Source organism: Dryobates pubescens, chromosome 10, assembly GCF_014839835.1.
Source record: "Dryobates pubescens isolate bDryPub1 chromosome 10, bDryPub1.pri, whole genome shotgun sequence".
Taxonomy (NCBI): Eukaryota; Metazoa; Chordata; class Aves; order Piciformes; family Picidae; genus Dryobates; species Dryobates pubescens.
Window position 1 is genome coordinate 16817662 of NC_071621.1, and position 19042 is coordinate 16836703.

At 54.9% G+C, this 19042-nt stretch overlaps 1 protein-coding gene across 2 annotated transcripts; it reads right to left on the reverse strand.

Moving 5' to 3' along the window:
• Positions 1–738: 738 nt before the first annotated feature.
• Positions 739–8397, reverse strand: DNAJB13 (DnaJ heat shock protein family (Hsp40) member B13). 2 transcript variants are annotated; one of them, XM_054164612.1, is made up of 8 exons: positions 8311–8397; positions 7179–7282; positions 5814–5975; positions 5067–5224; positions 3215–3328; positions 2018–2131; positions 1846–1922; positions 739–1055 (listed from the first exon to the last, which is right to left on the reverse strand). In XM_054164612.1, exons 1-8 carry the CDS (start codon positions 8376–8378, stop codon positions 902–904), a joined length of 951 nt encoding a protein of 316 aa, XP_054020587.1. In that variant the 5' UTR covers positions 8379–8397; the 3' UTR covers positions 739–901. The 2 variants fall into 2 exon arrangements, with proteins under 2 accessions (XP_054020587.1, XP_054020589.1); XM_054164614.1 differs by lacking the exon at positions 7179–7282 and having other exon boundaries at positions 8311–8382.
• Between the last annotated feature and the right edge of the window lie 10645 nt (positions 8398–19042).

The following is a 19042-nucleotide window of genomic DNA, read 5'->3' on the forward strand; positions in this document are numbered from 1 at the left end:
TGCAGACCTCCCCCCACTCTCCCTGGCTGCCCCAGGGAGCCTCTTGCTCCCTCCCAGCAGCTCTGGGGTCCCCCATCCCCAGGACCATCCCTTCTCCAGCCTCTTCCTGGCTTCTCCTGCTCCACCAGCTCTGAGAGGACAGAGAGGAGGTGTTCCCTGGTGGGGTAACAAGAGGACCTGTGGAGATGAAACCTTGCATGGAGCTCCTGATCCTCTTGAGCAGCACCCGGGACAGGGCCCCACCTCTCCTGCCCCCTCCTCACCAGGGCTGTGCTTGATTTCCATCCTGAGCATCCCTCCAGGGCAAGGAGCTCCTGGGTTGCAGCCCTGCAATCATCCAGGCTCAGGAGTTCCACCACAGCTCCTGCTCCAGCAGCTTTGGGTCCTTGCTCCTTCAGCTCAGCTCCTGGCACCTTGTGAGGGTTGGCCTTAACCCTGAAGGGCTTCTTGAACCTCAGTGATTCTGGGATGTGGAAATGGGACCTGATGGCCTTGGCCATTGCCACCACCTTCATGGTGGCACTGCTGTCCCCTCTGCCACACCTTGGTGGAGGAGAAAGCTGCTGCAGTGAGGCTTGGAGCAAACCCTGGGGGTTTCTCTTGCGTGGTTCTGGGCCTTCCCTCTCCACCCTGCACACAGTCACCCCCAAACCATCAGCTCCCACACATGAGCTGAGCTCAACCCCCCCCTGAGAACCACCACCCCCTTCCTGTGCCACTGTGAGGGGGCTGCTCTGGAGAAGGATCTGGGAGGCCTGATAGATCCAAATCCCAGGAGGAACAACCTCAAGGGGGTCGTGGTTTAGGGTCCCCCAGCACTTGGAAGGAGCTCTGCCTGGTCACAAAGCTACCCCCAGAGCTTTACTGGGGGGAGGAGAGCAGGGAGGTGGTGGTGGTCCCCCTAGGGCAGGAGAGCACTCTTCAAGAGCATTTTCTTCTGAGGGCTGAGGCTCTTGGGAAAGCAGATGTTGAAGTAGATGAGGAGGTCACCCTTGTGCTGGGGGTCCTGGGGCAGTGGCATCCCCTCCCCTGGCACCACTTTGCAGTACTTGGGGCTGCAAAAAAGCAGAGGAAGGGGCTGAGAAGGACCCTGGGGGTGATCCATCAGGGGCTTCATGGGGCTGAGAAGGACCCTGGGGGTGATCCATCAGGGGCTTCATGGGGCTGAGAAGGACCCTGGGGGTGATCCATCAGGGGCTTCATGGGGCTGAGAAGGACCCTGGGGGTGATCCATCAGGGGCTTCATGGGGCTGAGAAGGACCCTGGGGGTGATCCATCAGGGGCTTCATGGGGCTGAGAAGGACCCTGGGGGTGATCCATCAGGGGCTTCATGGGGCTGAGAAGGACCCTGGGGGTGATCCATCAGGGGCTTCATGGGGCTGAGAAGGACCCTGGGGGTGATCCATCAGGGGCTTCATGGGGCTGAGCCACAGCTCTCCACCTTGCCAAGCCCCCAGGGTGCTTCCAAGCAGCTTCAGCTGGAGGCCTCTCCCCGTCCAGCCCCAGCTCCTCCCTGACCCCCTGCAGCCCCAGCTCCTCCCCAGGGGCCTCATCTCACTCCTGTCCTCCACCCACCTGCCCAAGCTTCCTCCCTGCCTCTCCCACCAGCACCATGACCCCAAACCAGAACAACTCCCTGCTGGGCAACCCTTTCCTCTTCCAGGCTGGAGCCCTGAAGCTGCTGGCAAAGCAGGAGAGGGCTGTGGCTGTGAAGTGCCAACCCCTTGCCAAGGAGGAAGAGCTGGGTGTGGAGGTTCCTGCCAAGCACTCAAGGACCTCCTTGGGCCACCAGGCTCTGCAGAAAGGCCCCAGTCCAGCCCCCCCTGAGCCCCCCCAGGGACTTACTCCACGATGTCATTGATGGGGATGTTCAACAGCCTCCCATCCAGCGTCCTCACAGCCACTGTGCAGCCAACCAGGGCCTGCAAGGCAGGGAGCAGGGCCAGGACCTGCACCTCCAGCCCCAGAAGGCCAAGACAAGCTGGGGCTGGCTCCATCTCCTCCCTCTGCTCCTCACCTTTCCCAAGGGGATGCTGGCAACATAGAGGAGGTTGTCCTTGACTCTCCTGAACCTTGGGTGGAGCTTCTCTTGCACAATGAAGGTGATGTCAGCTGGGATGAGGTTTGGGCCCTGAAAGCAAAGTGGGGGGGGGAGGAATGATAGAGCCACCTGGAAATGGTTTCACAGCCCCCCAGCAGGGTGTGGGGAGGGAAGGGAGCTCTGGAGCTCAGCCAGGCCAAGCCCAGCCTGCTCCAGCAGGGCACCCCCAGCAGCTTGCCCAGCAGCACCATGGCCAGGGGGGGTTGGAAGCTCTCCACATAAGGAGACTCCACAACCTCTCTGGGCAGCCTGCTCCAGGCCTCCACCACCCTCACAACAAACAACTTTCTCCTGCTGGCAGCTCCTGGGTGCCAGTCTGTGCCCCTTGGCCTGTCCCTGGGCAGCACTCAGCAGATGCCAGCCCCAGCCTCTTGCCCCCCACAGCCCCTTCAGCTCTTGCTGAGCATTGCTCAGCTCCCCTCTGGGGCTGCTCTTCTGCAGGCTCTCAGCCCCAGGGCTCTCAGCCTTTGCTCCTCACAGAGCTGCTGCAGGCCCCTCAGCCTCTCCCCAGCCTCCCCTGGACTCTCCCCAGCACTTCTCAGTCTCTCTGCAGCTGGGGAGCCCAGCCCTGGACCCAGCCCTGCAGCTGTGGCCTCCCCAGGGCAGAGCAGAGGGGCAGCACAGCCTCCCTGCCCCTGCTGCTGCCCACACTCTGCTCCATGTCCCTCAGGACACCTTTGACCTCCTTGTCCCCCAGGGCACCTTGCTGGCTGCTGGGCACCTCCTTGCCCCCCAGCACCCCCAGCTCCTTCTCCTGGCAGCTGCTCCCCAGCAGCTCCCCCCTGGGCTGTGCTGCTGCAGGAGGTTGTCCCTGCCCAGGGGCAGGACCCTGCCCTTGCCCTGCTTGGCCTTCAGGAGGTTGCTCTCCCCCAGCTCTCAGCCTGCCCAGGGCTCCCTGGCTGCCAGCACAGCCTCAGGGCTGTCAGCACTGCTCCCAGTTGGGTCCCAGCAGCAACCTGGCTGAGGCTGCACTCTGTGCCTTCCTCCAGGCTGCTGCTGAAGATGAGGACCTAGGCTGGACCCAATCCTGACCCCACTGGGGAGCACCACAAGCTCCAGGCCTCCATCCAGACTCAACCAGGCTGGCCCAGAGCTTCATGCCACAGTGGTTACCTGGTCCCCTTCCTTCTCAAAGGTGATCTTGGTGCCCTGCCTCCAGCCTGGCTGCACATCAATGGTGAGGATCTTATCTCTGATGGAGCTGGTCTGACCATCCTCATTCATCACCTGAGGGGTGAGAAGAGCTGAGTCATGGAACCATGGAATGGTTTGGTGGGCAGGCACCTTCCAAAGTCACCCAGTCCAACCCCACCCCTGCAGCCAGCAGGGACAGCCCCAGCAGGCTGCTCACAGCCCCAGACAGCCTGCCCTGGGCTGCTGCCACCCATGGGGCAGCTCCCAGCTCCTTGGGCACCCTGGCACAGGCTCTCAGCACCCTCAGGGGCAAACATTTCTCCCTTCTCTCCAGCCTGAGTCTCCCTCTTAGAGATGGTTCCAAACCATCTCCCCTTGGCCTGGCCCCACAGGCCCTGCTCCACACTCTGTCCCCAGCTTTCTCCCCAGCCCCTTCCAGCCCTGCCAGGCCAGCAGCAGCTCTCCCTGCAGCCTTCTCTTCTCCAGGCTGAACTCTCCCAGCCTGGGGACCCAGCAGAGCCCTTCCAGCCCTCCCTGCATGGCTGTGGCCTCCTCTGGCCCTGCTCCAGCAGCTCCTTGCCTGTGCTGAGCCCTCCAGAGCTGCCCCCAGCAGTGCAGATGGGGTCTCAGCAGAGTGCAGCAGAGGGGCAGAATCCCTTCTCTGCCCCTGCTGCTGGGGATCAGCCCAGGTCAGAATCACTAAGGATGGAAAAGACCTCCAAGATCCTTGAGTCCAACCATGAAGTCAGCACTGCCCTCAGGACCACATCTCCATGGCTCTGAAACCCCCTCAAGGATGGGGACTCCACCAGTGCCCTGGGCCAGGACTAGACAGAAATTGTTCCTCATGGCCAACCTCCACCTGCCCTGGGGCAACTTGAGGCCATCTCCTCTTGTCCTGTCCCTTGCTCCTTGGGAGAAGAGATGAAGATCCATCTGGCTGCAAACTGCTCTCAGAGAGCCACAAGGTCTTCCCTCAGCCTCCTCTGCTGCAGCCTCAACCCCCCCAGCTCCCTCAGCTGCTCCTCACAACTTCTCCACAGCCTTCTCCTCCTTCCCCAGACCCCTCCCCAGCTTCCTTGCCCTGCTCTGGCCCTGCCCCAGCCCTCAAGGTCCTCCTGGCAGGGAGGGCCCAACCCTGCCCCCCAGGCTTGCAGCTGTGGGCTCCCCAGTGCCCAGCCCAGGGGCACAATCCCTGCCCTGCTCCTGCTGCCCACACCATTGCTGCTCCAGCCCAGGCTGCTGCTGCCCTCCTTGCCCCCCTGGGCACCCCCTGGCTCCTCTCCAGCTGCTGCCACCAACCCTTCCATGACCTTTCCCCCCAGGCCCTCTGCCCCCAGCCTGGAGCCTTCCTGGGCTTGTTGTGACCCAGGGGCAGGACCCAGCCCAGCTGCTGCCAGCTTTGGTTCAGATCCAGGGACACAGGGCTGTGACCACCTGATCCCCAGGAGCAGGACCAGGACACAGGGCTGTGACCACCTGATCCCCAGGAGCAGGAGCAGGACACAGGGCTGTGACCACCTGATCCCCAGGAGCAGGACACAGGGCTGTGACCACCTGATCCCCAGGAGCAGGAGCAGGACACAGGGCTGTGACCACCTGATCCCCAGGAGCAGGAGCAGGACACAGGGCTGTGACCACCTGATCCCCAGGAGCAGGAGCAGGACACAGGGCTGTGACCACCTGATCCCCAGGAGCAGGAGCAGGACACAGGGCTGTGACCACCTGATCCCCAGGAGCAGGAGCAGGCTGTGATCCCAACCATCCCACGCCAAGAGGAGGAGAGCCCAGCCCCAGGCTCCTCTGCTGAGCTCCCCTCCAGCTCCCCTACCCTCCTGGAGATCTTAATCTTCTTGGTGCAGCCAAAGAAGAGGTCCTCAAGGCCCAGGTAGAGATCCCTCACGATGGGAGGGTCTTGCTTCACAGCTCCTCGTCCCCGCAGCCCCCCGAAGGGCAGGACCAGCTCTGAGCCATCCTCAGCAAAGAACTCTGTGGGAGGAAGCACAGAGAGGGGCCTGGGGCTGTGCCTGGCAGCTCCTCTGGGGTGAGGAAGCACAGAGAGGGGCCTGGGGCTGTGCCTGGCAGCTCCTCTGGGGTGAGGAAGCACAGAGAGGGGCCTGGGGCTGAGCCTGGCAGCTCCTCTGGGGTGAGGAAGCACAGAGAGGGGCCTGGGGCTGAGCCTGGCAGCTCCTCTGGGGTGAGGAAGCACAGAGAGGGGCCTGGGGCTGAGCCTGGCAGCTCCTCTGGGGTGAGGAAGCACAGAGAGGGGCCATAGCAGAGCAGCTCCAGCCCTCTGCTCATCCTCATGGCCCTGCTCTGGACACCTTCCAGCCCCTCCAGATCCCTCCTGGAACAGAGGCTCCAGAGCTGGACACAGAGCTCCAGCTGTGCTCTCAGCAGAGTGGAGCAGAGGGGCAGAATCCCCTCCCTGGCCCCCTGCCCCCACAAGTCATCATTTAACCTCCAGCCACCACAGACCCAGAAGCAACAGAAGGACCTCAGTGCAGCTGAGTGGGAAACCCCCTCCTCAAGCTCAGAGCTGGTGGCCTGGGCCACCCTCCAGAGCTCCTCTACCTACCTGCAAAGGGATTGTCTCCCCCAAAGAACTCCTTGAAGACCTTGTCAGGGTTGTTGTGAAACACATAGCCCACAGACCAGGGGTTGTCAGGAGCCAGCTCCAAGGGGATGCCACCTTTCAGCCCTTCTTCTCCAAACTTGTCATAGATGCCTTTCTTCATGGCTTAGGGAAGGAAAAAGGAGGAGCTGGGAATGCTGAGCCCCAGCCTGAGAACCAGGTTCTGCTGGGCTGGAGGTTGGAGAGCCAGGTTCTCCATCCCCTTCTGGACATCAAGAGGTGGGGTGGGAGCTCTCAGCCAGGTTGTGTTGGGCTTCCATGGCAAGGTTTAGGTAGCTGGGGGGGACACAGGGGTGGCTGCTGTGAGAAGCTGCCAGAAGCTTCCCAACATTGCTGATGGATCCAATGCCACTGGCTCCAAGGAGGATCCAATGCCACTGGCTCCCAGGAGGATCCAATGCCACTGGCTCCAAGGAGGATCCAATGCCACTGGCTCCCAGGAGGATCCAATGCCACTGGCTCCAAGGAGGATCCAATGCCACTGGCTCCCAGGAGGATCCTATGCCACTGGCTCCAAGGAGGATCCAGTCAGTGATGGTGGTGGCACCCCTGGGAGAATGTATTTAGGAAGAGCAGAAAAACTGTGGGGAAGAACAGCAGCAGAGGAGTGAGATGTGAGACAAACAGACCAAGGACAATGGAGAAGGAGGAGAAGGAGGAGAAGAAGGAGGAGAAGGAGGAGAAGAAGGAGGAGAAGGAGGAGAAGGAGGAGAAGGAGGAGAAGGAGGAGAAGGAGGAGAAGGAGGAGAAGGAGGAGAAGGAGGAGAAGGAGGAGGAGGAGGAGGAGGAGGAGGAGGAGGAAGAGGAGGTGTTCCAGGTGCCAGAGCAAAAATTCCCCTGAAGTGAGTGGTGAAGAAGTCCATGATGGAGCAGATCTCCACCTGCAGCCCCTGGAGGTCCATAATGGAGCAGATAGCCACCAGGAGATCCATAATGGAGCAGATATCCACCTGCAGCCCCTGGAGGTCCATAATGGAGCAGATAGCCACCAGGAGATCCATAATGGAGCAGATATCCACCTGCAGCCCCTGGAGGTCCATAATGGAGCAGATCTCTACCTGCAGCCCCTGGAGGTCCATAATGGAGCAGATCTCTACCTGCAGCCCCTGGAGGTCCATGGTGGAACAGATAGCCCCCAGGAGATCCATAATGGAGCAGATCTCCACCTGCAGCCCCTGGAGGACCAGCAGCCCATGAAGGATCAGAGAGTGGAGCTGAACATCACCTCTGGCCACACCACCAATGCTCTCCCCCTTGCCCAGCCCCTCAGCAGCTCCAGGGCCCAGAGGAGGACCCTGCCCCACTTACGGTCGCTGAGGACATCGTAGGCCTCTGCCAGCTGCCTGAACCTCTTTGGAGCCCAGGGCTCTGTGCATTTCAAGGGATGGTTCTCCAGGGCTAGCTTCCTATAGCTACAAAGAAGAGAGAAGTCCTGCTTGGAGCTGGACCAGAGCTAGTCCTGTCCCATGATTTGACCCTCTCAGCTTGGTCTCCAAGAGACTTTCTGAAGCTGAGGGTCACAGAGTGCCTGCTTTTGGCCATGAAGGGTAGAGTCACTGCCAAGGGTTGGGGTGGGGGAAGGCTCTGCCTTAGACTTGCTCCTGTGCAGACCAAGGGCACTGCTAATTCTTGATGGCATCTGCAGGGAGGTTCTCCTCCCCCTCTGCTCTGCCCTGGGGAGGCCACAGCTGCAGGGCTGGGGCCAGGGCTGGGCTCCCCAGCTGCAGAGAGACTGAGAAGTGCTGGAGAGAGCCCAGGGGAGGCTGGGGAGAGGCTGAGGGGCCTGCAGCAGCTCTGTGAGGAGCAAAGGCTGAGAGCCCTGGGGCTGAGAGCCTGCAGAAGAGCAGCCCCAGAGGGGAGCTAAGCAATGCTCAGCAAGAGCTGAAGGGGCTGTGGGGGGCAAGAGGATGGGGCTGGCATCTGCTGAGTGCTGCCCAGGGACAGGCCAAGGGGCACAAGCAGGCAGCCAGGAGCTGCCAGCTGAAGAGGAGGAGAAAGTTGTTTGTTGTGAGGGTGGTGGAGGCCTGGAGCAGGCTGCCCAGAGAGGTTGTGGAGTCTCCTTGTGTGGAGAGCTTCCAACCCCCCCTGGCCATGGTGCTGCTGGGCAAGCTGCTGGGGGTGCCCTGCTGGAGCAGGCTGGGCATGGCCTGGCTGAGCTCCAGAGCTGCCTTCCCACCACCACCACGCTGAGATTGAGGGATTGTGGAAAGGGAAGGCTGCCAACCCTCACCGCTCACCACTTCCTCGCCAGCCTCACCACTCCATCACCCCACAGCACTCCGGCACCTCCCCACCAGAGCGTGTCCTGCCCCGCCCGCTGCTCCCTCACAGCCTCTCCCCAGACCCTTCCCGGTTGTAGGGAACAGGGGGAAGGCCAAGGGCAGCCTCCCCCAGCCACAGCATCGCGTCCCGGGCCCCCAACAAGGCCGAGGCCCCTCACGCCGCTTTGATGTCGGCCAGCGAGGCATCGCGGCCCAGCTCCAGCACCGCGTAGTAATCCTGGCCCATGGCGGCCGCGTTGCTATGGACGCCGCGACGCGGCATGCGTCACTTCCGGCGCCGCGCAGGGCACCATGGGAGTTGTGGTTCAGAGAGGCCTGGGGGGCGCCGGGCCGGAAGGAGCCTCCCGGGGCCGTCCAGGCCGAGCCCGCGGCGGGCGGCAGGGACGGGCTGGGTGCGAAGGGACCTCCCAAGGCCCTCCAGTCTAAGCCCCCTGCACTCACCAGGGACAGACTGGGTGTGAAGGGACCTCCCAAAGCCTCCAATCCCAGTGCCTGTGGTCACCAGGGACAGACTGGGTGTGAAGGGACCTCCCAAAGCCTCCAGTCCCAGTGCCTGTGGTCACCAGGGACAGACTGGGTGTGAAGGGACCTCCCAAAGCCTCCAATCCCAGTGCCTGTGGTCACCAGGGACAGACTGGGTGTGAAGGGACCTCCCAAAGCCTCCAATCCCAGTGCCTGTGGTCACCAGGGATGGACTGGGTGTGAAGGGACCTCCCAAAGCCTCCAATCCCAGTGCCTGTGGTCACCAGGGATGGACTGGGTGTGAAGGGACCTCCCAAAGCCTCCAATCCCAGTGCCTGTGGTCACCAGGGACAGACTGGGTGTGAAGGGACCTCCCAAGGCCCTCCAGTCTAACCCCCCTGCACTCACCAGGGACAGACTGGGTGTGAAGGGACCTCCCAAGGCCCTCCAGTCTAACCCCACTGCAGTCACCAGAGCAGGCTGCTCAGAGCCTCAACCTGAGCTGGAATGGTTCATGGATGGAGCATCTCCCACCACTCTGGGCAACCAGCTGCCCCTGTTTGCAGTGCTGGGCTCAGAAGAGGAAGAAAGTGGCCTAGAAGGTGGGGGGAGGCGAGGCCAGCTTGGAGCTGCACCAGCAGCGGGGAGGAGGAACCCAAGAGTAGGACCTCAAGCCCCAACTTCGGGCTTGAGAGGTCTCAGCTGCCCCAATGACCACTCCCAGGCTGTGGCTCCAAGTTCTTCCCTTCCCTGTGTCCAAGAAACTGGAGCTAAACCCTGGAGCTGTGTCCTCCTCCTCCTGCTTGGAGCTGGAGTGCTCCCAGGAGCTCCTGGTCCCAGGAGAGCTGTGGCAGCATCCCTGGAACCAGCTGCGGTGGGGCTGCTCCTGCCTGGAGCCTTGGGGCTGCTCCTGCCTGGATCCCTGGGGCTGCTCCTGCCTGGAGCCTTGGGGCTGCTCCTGCCTGGAGCCTTGGGGCTGCTCCTACCTGGAGCCTTGGGGCTGCTCCTACCTGGATCCCTGGGGCTGCTCCTGCCTGGAGCCTTGGGGCTGCTCCTGCCTGGATCCCTGGGGCTGCCCCTGCCTGGAGCCTTGGGGCTGCTCCTGCCTGGAGCCTTGGGGCTGCTCCTACCTGGATCCCTGGGGCTGCTCCTACCTGGAGCCTTGGGGCTGCTCCTGCCTGGATCCCTGGGGCTGCTCCCGCCTGGAGCCTTGGGGCTGCTCCCGACTGGAACCTTGGGGCTGCTCCTGCCTGGAGCCTTGGGGCTGCTCCTGCCTGGATCCCTGGGGCTGCTCCTGCCTGGATCCCTGGGGCTGCCCCTGCCTGGAGCCTTGGGGCTGCTCCTGCCTGGATCCCTGGGGCTGCCCCTGCCTGGAGCCTTGGGGCTGCTCCTGCCTGGATCCCTGGGGCTGCTCCTGCCTGGATCCCTGGGGCTGCCCCTGCCTGGAGCCTTGGGGCTGCTCCTGCCTGGATCCCTGGGGCTGCTCCCTCCTGGAGCCTTGGGGCTGCTCCTGCCTAGAGCCCTGGGGCTGCTCCCGCCTGGACCTCCCTGATCCCCCCCAGCCCCCAAACCAGGCTCCTGCCTCCCCCCATCCCCCAGAGCAGCTCCCCCTGACCCTTGTTGTCCCTTGGGGGGGGGACAGGCCCCCAGAAAGTAATTTTGAAGGTGGAATTTGGAAATCAATGTTTATTTTTGCTTCTCACTTTGGGGTCCTTTGAGTTCCTTTTGTGACCCCCACATTTGGCAAACCCCTCCCCATTGTCACCTCCCTCCTCTCCCCCATTCCCCCCCCCCCAAACTTCTCCCTCCCTGTCCCCATCCCCCCCCAACCCAAGGCCCTGCCCCTTAAAATGTCCTGAAGTGATTTTGGGACCTTCTGGAGCAGGACCTCCCCTCCCCAGCCCCCCCCAAAAGCATAATGGCCACAAGGGGTCCCCAGGGGTCCCTGTCCCAAGCCTGGGCGAATCCAATCCCAAAGCTGCCCTGAGCCTGCCCAAAGGCTTCCAAATCCTGCCCAGGATTTCCCACAGCTTGGGCAGAAGCTGACCAAACCCTGACCAAATCCCCCCAAAACCTCCTGACTCCTGAGCAGGATTTGGCCACAGCCTGGCCCAACCCTTCCCCAACCCACCCAAATGCTTCCCAAAGTCCCAGGGAGGAACTTGGCCAAGTCCTGACCAAATGCCCCCAAAACTTCCTCAAGCCGTCCCCAGACCCCAACAGCCTGACCCAAACCTCCCAAGTCCTGAACAAACCTCCCAAATCCTGCACCAACCCCCCACAGCCTGACCCAAACCTCCCAAGTCCTGAACAAAACCTCCCAAATTCTTCCCCAAACCTCCCAAAGTCTCAGGGAGGAACTTGGCCAAATCCTGACCAATTCCCCCCCAAGCTTCCTCAATCCTATCCCAACCCCCCAACAACCTGAACCAAACCTCTCAAGATCTAACCAAGACCTCCCAAAGCTGGGCACAACCTGACCAACCCCTGACAAATTCCCCCCAAAACCTCCCAAGTCCTGCACCAACCCCCACAGCCTGACCCAAACCTCCCAAGTCCTGAACAAACCTCCCAAATCCTGCACCAACCCCCCACAGCCTGACCCAAACCTCCCAAGTCCTGAACAAAACCTCCCAAATCCTTCCTCTAACCTCCCAAAGTCCTGGGGACCAACTGGGCCAAGTCCTGGCCCAAGCCAGAACAACTCCTGACCAAATTCTGCCTCAAACCTCCCAAAGTCCCAGGCAGGAACTTGGCCAAAGCCTTACCAAATCCCCCCCAAACCTTCCAAATCCTGCAGCAACGCCCCACAACCTGACCCAAACCTCCCAAATCCTTACCCAATCCTCCCAAAGACCAGGTTGGAACTGGGTCAAATCCTCACCAAATTCCCCCCAAAACCTCCCAAATCCTGCACCAAACCTCCCATAGTCCTAGGGAAGAACTTGGCCAAGTGCTGGCCCAAGCCAGAACAAATCCTGACCAAATCCTTCCCCAAACCTCCCAAAGTCCCAGGGAGGAACCTGGCCAAATTCTGAACAAATCCCCCCAAAACCTCCCAAGCTCTAACCAAGACCTCCCAAACCAGGCCACAACCTGACCCACTCCTGACCAATTCCCCCCAAAACCTCCCAAATCCTGCACCAACCCCCCACAGCCTGACCCAAACCTCCCAAATCCTGCCAAAAAACCTCCCAAATCCTGGGCAGGATTTGACCAAAGCCTGCATCAATCCAGCAACAAATCCTGCACCAAATCCTCACAAAACCTCCCAAATCCTGCCCAAAACCTCCCAAGTCCAGGACACAACTTGGCCAAATCCTGGTGCAAACCAGACCAAAACCTCCCAAATCCTTCCCAAAACCTCCCAAAGTGCTACAGAAGAACTTGGCCAAAGCCTGACAAATTCCCCCCAATACTTCCTCAATCCTGCACCAACCCCCCCCAGCCTGACTCAAACCTCCCAAATCCTTACCCAATCCTCCCAAAGACCAGGTTGGAACTGGGTCAAATACTCACCAAATTCCCCCCAAAACCTCCCAAATCCTGCACCAAACCTCCCATAGTCCTAGGGAAGAACTTGGCCAAGTCCTGGCCCAAGCCAGAACAACTCCTTACCAAATCCCCCCAAAACTGCCCAAATCCTGCACCAACCTCCCACAACCTGACCAAAACCTCCCAAATCCTGATCAAAACCTCCCAACCCTTGAGCAAAACTTGAACAAAGCCTGGCCCAACCCACAGCAAATCCTGACCAAGCCCAGACCTAAACCTCCCAATGTCCCAGGGACGAAGGTGGCCAAATCCTCAACAAATCCTCACAAAACCTCCCAAATCCTGCACCAACCCCCCACAGCCTGACCCAAACCTCCCAAATCCTGAACAAAACCTCCCAAATCCTTCCTCTAACATCCCAAAGTCCTGGGGACCAACTGGGCCAAGTCCTGGCCCAAGCCAGAACAACTCCTCACCAAATTCTGCCTCAAACCTCCCAAAGTCCCAGGCAGGAACTTGGCCAAAGCCTTACCAAATCCCCCCCAAACCTCCCAAATCCTGCACCAACCCCCCACAACCTGACCCAAACCTCCCAAATCCTTACCCAATCCTCCCAAAGACCAGGTTGGAACTGGGTCAAATCCTCACCAAATTCCCCCCCAAACCTCCCAAATCCTGCACCAACCCTCCCATAGTCCTAGGGAAGAACTTGGCCAAGTCCTGGCCCAAGCCACAACAAATCCTGCCCAAATCCTTCCCCAAAACCTCCCAAAGTCCCAGGGAGGAACCTGGCCAAATCCTGAACAAATCCCCCCAAAACCTCCCAAGCTCTAACCAAGACCTCCCAAACCTGGGCAAAACCTGACCAACTCCTGACCAATTCCCCCCAAAACCTCCCAAATCCTGCACCAGCCCCGCACAGCCTGACCCAAACCTCCCAAATTCTGGCCAGGATTTGACCAGAGCCTGCTTCAATCCAGACACCAAATCCTCACCAAATCTCCCCAAAACCTCCCAAATCCTGAACAAAACTTCTTCAATCCTGTACCAACCCCCCAAATCCTGACCCAAACCTCCCAAGCTCTAACCAAGACCTCCCAAACCTGGCCACATCCTGGCCAACTCCTGCCCAGTTCCCCCCAACACTTCCTCAAGCCTTTCCCAGCCCCCCAGAGCCTGAGCAGAGCCTCCCAGCTCCTGGGCACGGAGCCCTCCAAATCATTCTCCCTAGAGCTGAGTCCTGCTCAGGATGAATAAAGCTCAGAGCCCTGCTGGGGAGAAGGAATGGTGCTGAGGATCCTGCTGGGAGCCAGCAACACCATGGCTGGGGGGGGGGATGGGGGTGGTTATTATTATTATTATTATTATTATTATTATTATTATTATTATTATTATTATTATTATTATTATTATTATTATTATTATTATTCAGAGCTAAATGTCCTCCTAATAACAACTCATAGAGCTATCAGTCCCGCTGGTGATTAATACTGGAGCTATCACCAGGCTAATAATGATAAATAATATGGCCAATAATATTAATAATGCTAATAATTAATAATAGATTATAATAATTAATAATTAATATTTCATTAATAAGCAATAATTAATAATTAATGCTAATAATTAATAATAATTCTGGGAAGGATGTGACCAAACCCAGCTCCAATCCAGAGATTAAATTCTTACCAAATCCCCACAAAACCTCCCAAATCCTGCCCAAAACCTCCCAAAGTCCCAATGAGGAACTTGACCAAATCCTGACAAATTTCCCCAAAAATTTCCTCAATCCTGCACCAACCTCCCAAATCCTGACCAAAACCTCCCAAATCCTGACCAAAACCTCCCAAATCCTGAACAAAACCTCCCAAATCCTGGGCAGGATTTGACCAAAGCCTGCTTCAATCCAGCAACAAATCCTGCACCAAATCCTCACAAAACCTCCCAAATCCTGCACCAACCCCCCACAACCTGACCTAAACCTCCCAACCTCTAACCAAGACCTTCCAAACCTGGGCAAAACCTGACCAACTCCTGCCCAATTCCCCCCAAAACCTCCCAAATCCTGCACCAACCCCCCACAGCCTGACCCAAACCTCCCAAATCCTGAACAAAACCTCCCAAATCCTTCCTCTAACCTCCCAAAGTCCTGGGGACCAACTGGGCCAAGTCCTGGCCCAAGCCAGAACAACTCCTGACCAAATTCTGCCTCAAAACTCCCAAAGTCCCAGGCAGGAACTTGGCCAAAGCCTTACCAAATCCCCCCCAAACCTCCCAAATCCTGCAGCAACGCCCCACAACCTGACCCAAACCTCCCAAATCCTTACCCAATCCTCCCAAAGACCAGGTTGGAACTGGGTCAAATCCTCACCAAATTCCCCCCAAAACCTCCCAAATCCTGCACCAAACTTCCCATAGTCCTAGGGAAGAACTTGGCCAAGTGCTGGCACAAGCCACAACAAATCCTGCCCAAATCCTTCCCCAAACCTCCCAAAGTCCCAGGGAGCAACCTGGCCAAATCCTGAACAAATCCCCCCAAAACCTCCCAAAACTTCCCAAGCTCTAACCAAGACCTCCCAAACCAGGCCACAACCTGACCAACTCCTGACCAATTCCCCCCAAAACCTCCCAAGTCCTGCACCAACCCCCCACAGCCTGACCCAAACCTCCCAAATCCTGCCAAAAAACCTCCCAAATCCTGGGCAGGATTTGACCAAAGCCTGCATCAATCCAGCACCATATCCTGCACCAAATCCTCACAAAACCTCCCAAATCCTTCCCCAAAACCTCCCAGGTCCAGGACACAACTCGGCCAAATCCTGGTCCAAACCAGACCAAAACCTCCCAAATCCTTCCCAAAACCTCCCAAAGTGCTACAGAAGAACTTGGCCAAAGCCTGACAAATTCCCCCCAATACTTCCTCAATCCTGCACCAACCCCCCCCAGCCTGACTCAAACCTTCCAAATCCTGCACCAACCCCCCACAACCTGACCCAAACCTCCCAAATCCTTACCCAATCCTCCCAAAGACCAGGTTGGAACTGGGTCAAATCCTCACCAAATTCCCCCCAAAACCTCCCAAATCCTGCACCAAACCTCCCATACTCCTAGGGAAGAACTTGGCCAAGTCCTGGCCCACGCCAGAACAACTCCTTACCAAATCCCCCCAAAACTGCCCAAATCCTGCACCAACCCCCCACAGCCTGACCAAAACCTACCAAATCCTGCACCAACCTCCCACAACCTGACCAAAACCTCCCAAATCCTGATCAAAACCTCCCAACCCTTGAGCAAATCTTGAACAAAGCCTGCACCAACCCACAGCAAATCCTGACCAAGCCCAGACCTAAACCTCCCAATGTCCCAGGGACGAAGGTGGCCAAATCCTCAACAAATCCACCCAAAACCTCCTGAAACCTATCCCAACCCCCCACAACCTGACCTAAACCTCCCAACCTCTAACCAAGACCTTCCAAACCTGGGCAAAACCTGACCAACTCCTGCCCAATTCCCCCCAAAACCTCCCAAATCCTGCACCAACCCCCCACAGCCTGACCCAAACCTCCCAAATCCTGAACAAAACCTCCCAAATCCTTCCTCTAACCTCCCAAAGTCCTGGGGACCAACTGGGCCAAGTCCTGGCCCAAGCCAGAACAACTCCTGACCAAATTCTGCCTCAAACCTCCCAAAGTCCCAGGCAGGAACTTGGCCAAAGCCTTACCAAATCCCCCCCAAACCTCCCAAATCCTGCACCAACCCCCCACAACCTGACCCAAACCTCCCAAATCCTGCACCAACCCTCCCATAGTCCTAGGGAAGAACTTGGCCAAGTCCTGGCCCAAGCCAGAACAACTCCTGCCCAAATCCTTCCCCAAACCTCCCAAAGTCCATGGCAGGAACTTGGCCAACTTACCAAATCCCCCCAAAACTGCCCAAATCCTGCACCAACCCCCCACAACCTGACCCAAACCTCCCAAATCCTGCACCAACCCCCACAGCCTGACCCAAACCTCCCAAATTCTGGCCAGGATTTGACCAGAGCCTGCTTCAATCCAGACACCAAATCCTCACCAAATCTCCCCAAACCCTCCCAAATCCTGAACAAAACTTCTTCAATCCTGTACCAACCCCCCAAATCCTGACCCAAACCTCCCAAGCTCTAACCAAGACCTCCCAAACCTGGCCACAATCTGACCAACTCCTGCCCAATTCCCCCAACACTTCCTCAAGCCTTTCCCAGCCCCCCAGAGCCTGAGCAGAGCCTCCCAGCTCCTGGGCACGGAGCCCTCCAAATCATTCTCCCTAGAGCTGAGTCCTGCTCAGGATGAATAAAGCTCAGAGCCCTGCTGGGGAGAAGGAATGGTGCTGAGGATCCTGCTGGGAGCCAGCACCACCATGGCTGGGGGGGGATGGGGGTGGGGTGGTTATAGTTGTTATTATTATTATTATTATTATTATTATTATTACTACTACTACTACTACTACTACTACTACTACTACTACTACTACTACTATTACTATTATTACTATTACTATTATTACTATTATTATTATTCATAGCTAAAAGGCCTCCTAATAAGAACTCATAGAGCTAAGAGTCCTGCTGCTGATTAATACTGAAGCCATCACCAGGCTAATAATGATAAATAATATGGCTGGTAATATTAATAATGGGAATAATTAATAATAGACCTAATAATACCAGCAATAGCAGTGTTTAAAAGAGCTAAGAATCCTGCTGATATTGATGAATAACATGGCTAATAGCCCTAATAATGGAAATAATTGCTAATGGAGCTAAGAATGCTGCTGATGTTAAGTAATGTTGCTAACAACCCTGCCTATAGTTAATGAGAGAGCTAACAGTCCTGCTACTAATAATTAATGGCTGTAATAATCCTAATGGTAAATAATATGGCTAATAGGCTTAATAATTGTAACAGTAATCACTAACAGAGCTAAAAGACCCCTAATAATACCTAACAGAGCTAATAGCACAGGTAATGATCACTACTGGAGCTACAATCAGGCTATTGATGATAACTAAGATGGCTAAGAGGCTTACTGCTACTGCTACTAAAAGTCAGCGCTGAGCATAAGGAACAGAGCTGAGATTCCTGCCAATAACAACCAAGGGAGCTAATAATGCTGCCTGTATTGATCAACAAGATGGCTAATAGCCTTAATGATGGTAAGAATAATGGTGCTAATAGTCCTGCTAATAACAACAACTAATAGAGCTAATAATCCTGCTAATACCTATAAAGAATATGGCTAATAATATTAACTATGGCAATAATTAATACTAGAGCTAATAATCCTGCTAATACCTATTAATAACATGGCTAATAATCTTAACTATGGCAGTAAGTAATACTAGAGCTATTAATCCTGCTAATACCTATTAATAACATGGCTAATACTCTTAACTATGGCACTAACTAATACTAGAGCTAATAATCCTCGTAATACGTATTTAATAATCTTAACTATGGCAACAATTAATACTAGAGCTAATAATCCTACTAATACCTATAAAGAATATGGCTAATAATCTTAACTATGGCAGTAATTAATACTAGAGCTAATAATCCTGCTAATACCTATAGAGAATATGGCTAATAATCTTAACTATGGCAACAATTAATACTAGAGCTAATAATCCTGCTAATACCTATAAGGAATATGGCAAATAATCTTAACTATGGCACTAATTAATACTAGAGCTAATAATCCTGCTAATACCTATAAAGAATATGGCTAATAATCTTAACTATGGCAGTAATTAATACTAGAGCTAATAATCCTACTAATACCTATTTAATAATCTTAACTATGGCAGTAATTAATACTAGAGCTAATAATCCTGCTAATACCTATTAATAACATGGCTAATAATCTTAACTATGCCAATAATTAATACTAGAGCTAATACTCCTGCTAATACCTATAAAGAATACGTCTAACAATATTAACGATGGCAGTAATTAATACTAGAGCTAATAATCCTTCTAATACCTTTTATTAATCTTAACTATGCCAACAATTAATAGTAGAGCTAATAATCCTACTAATACCTATAAAGAATATGGCTAATAATCTTAACTATGGCTATAATTTATACTAGAGCTAATAATCCTACTAATACCTATTTAATAATCTTAACTATGGCAACAATTAATACTAGAGCTAATAATCCTACTAATACCTATAAAGAATATGGCTAATAATCTTAAATATGGCAGTAATTAATACTAGAGGTAATAATAGTACTAATACCTATTTAACAATCTTAACTATGGCAACAATTAATACTAAAGCTAATAATCCTGCTAATAATCTTAACAATGGCAGTAAGTTATACTAGAGCTAATAATCCTACTAATACCTATTTAATAATCTTATCTATGGCAACAATTAATACTACAGCTAATAATCCTGCTAATACCTATAAAGAATATGGCTAATAATCTTAACTATGGCAATGAGTAATAATAGAGCTAATAATCCTGCTACTACCTATAAAGAATATGTCTAATAATCTTAACTATGGCAGTAATTAATACTAGAGCTAATAATCCTGGTAATACGGATAAGGAATATGGCTAATAATCTTAACTATGGCACTAATTAATACTATAGCTAATTATCCTACTAATACCTATTTAATAATCTTAACTATGGCAACAATTAATACCAGAGCTAAAAATCCTGCTAATACCTATCAATAACATGGCTAATAATCTTAACTATGGCAACAATTAATACTAGAGCTAATAATCCTACTAATACCTATAAAGAATATGGCTAATAATCTTAACTATGTCAGTAATTAATACTAGAGCTAATAATCCTGCTAATACCTATAGAGAATATGGCTAATAATCTTAACTATTGCAGTAATTAATACAAGGGCTAATAATCCTACTAATA

Bases quoted from the DNA above. Each gene is read 5' to 3' on its own strand.
- DNAJB13 (XM_054164612.1), bottom strand. From the start codon at position 8,378: ATGGGCCAGGATTACTACGCGGTGCTGGAGCTGGGCCGCGATGCCTCG. The intron at 7,283-8,310 runs GTGAGGGGCCTC...TCTTCTTTGTAG, and splicing joins CTGGCCGACATCAAAGCGGC to CTATAGGAAGCTAGCCCTGG. The intron at 1,056-1,845 runs GTAAGTCCCTGG...GCTTTTTTGCAG, and splicing joins CCCATCAATGACATCGTGGA to CCCCAAGTACTGCAAAGTGG.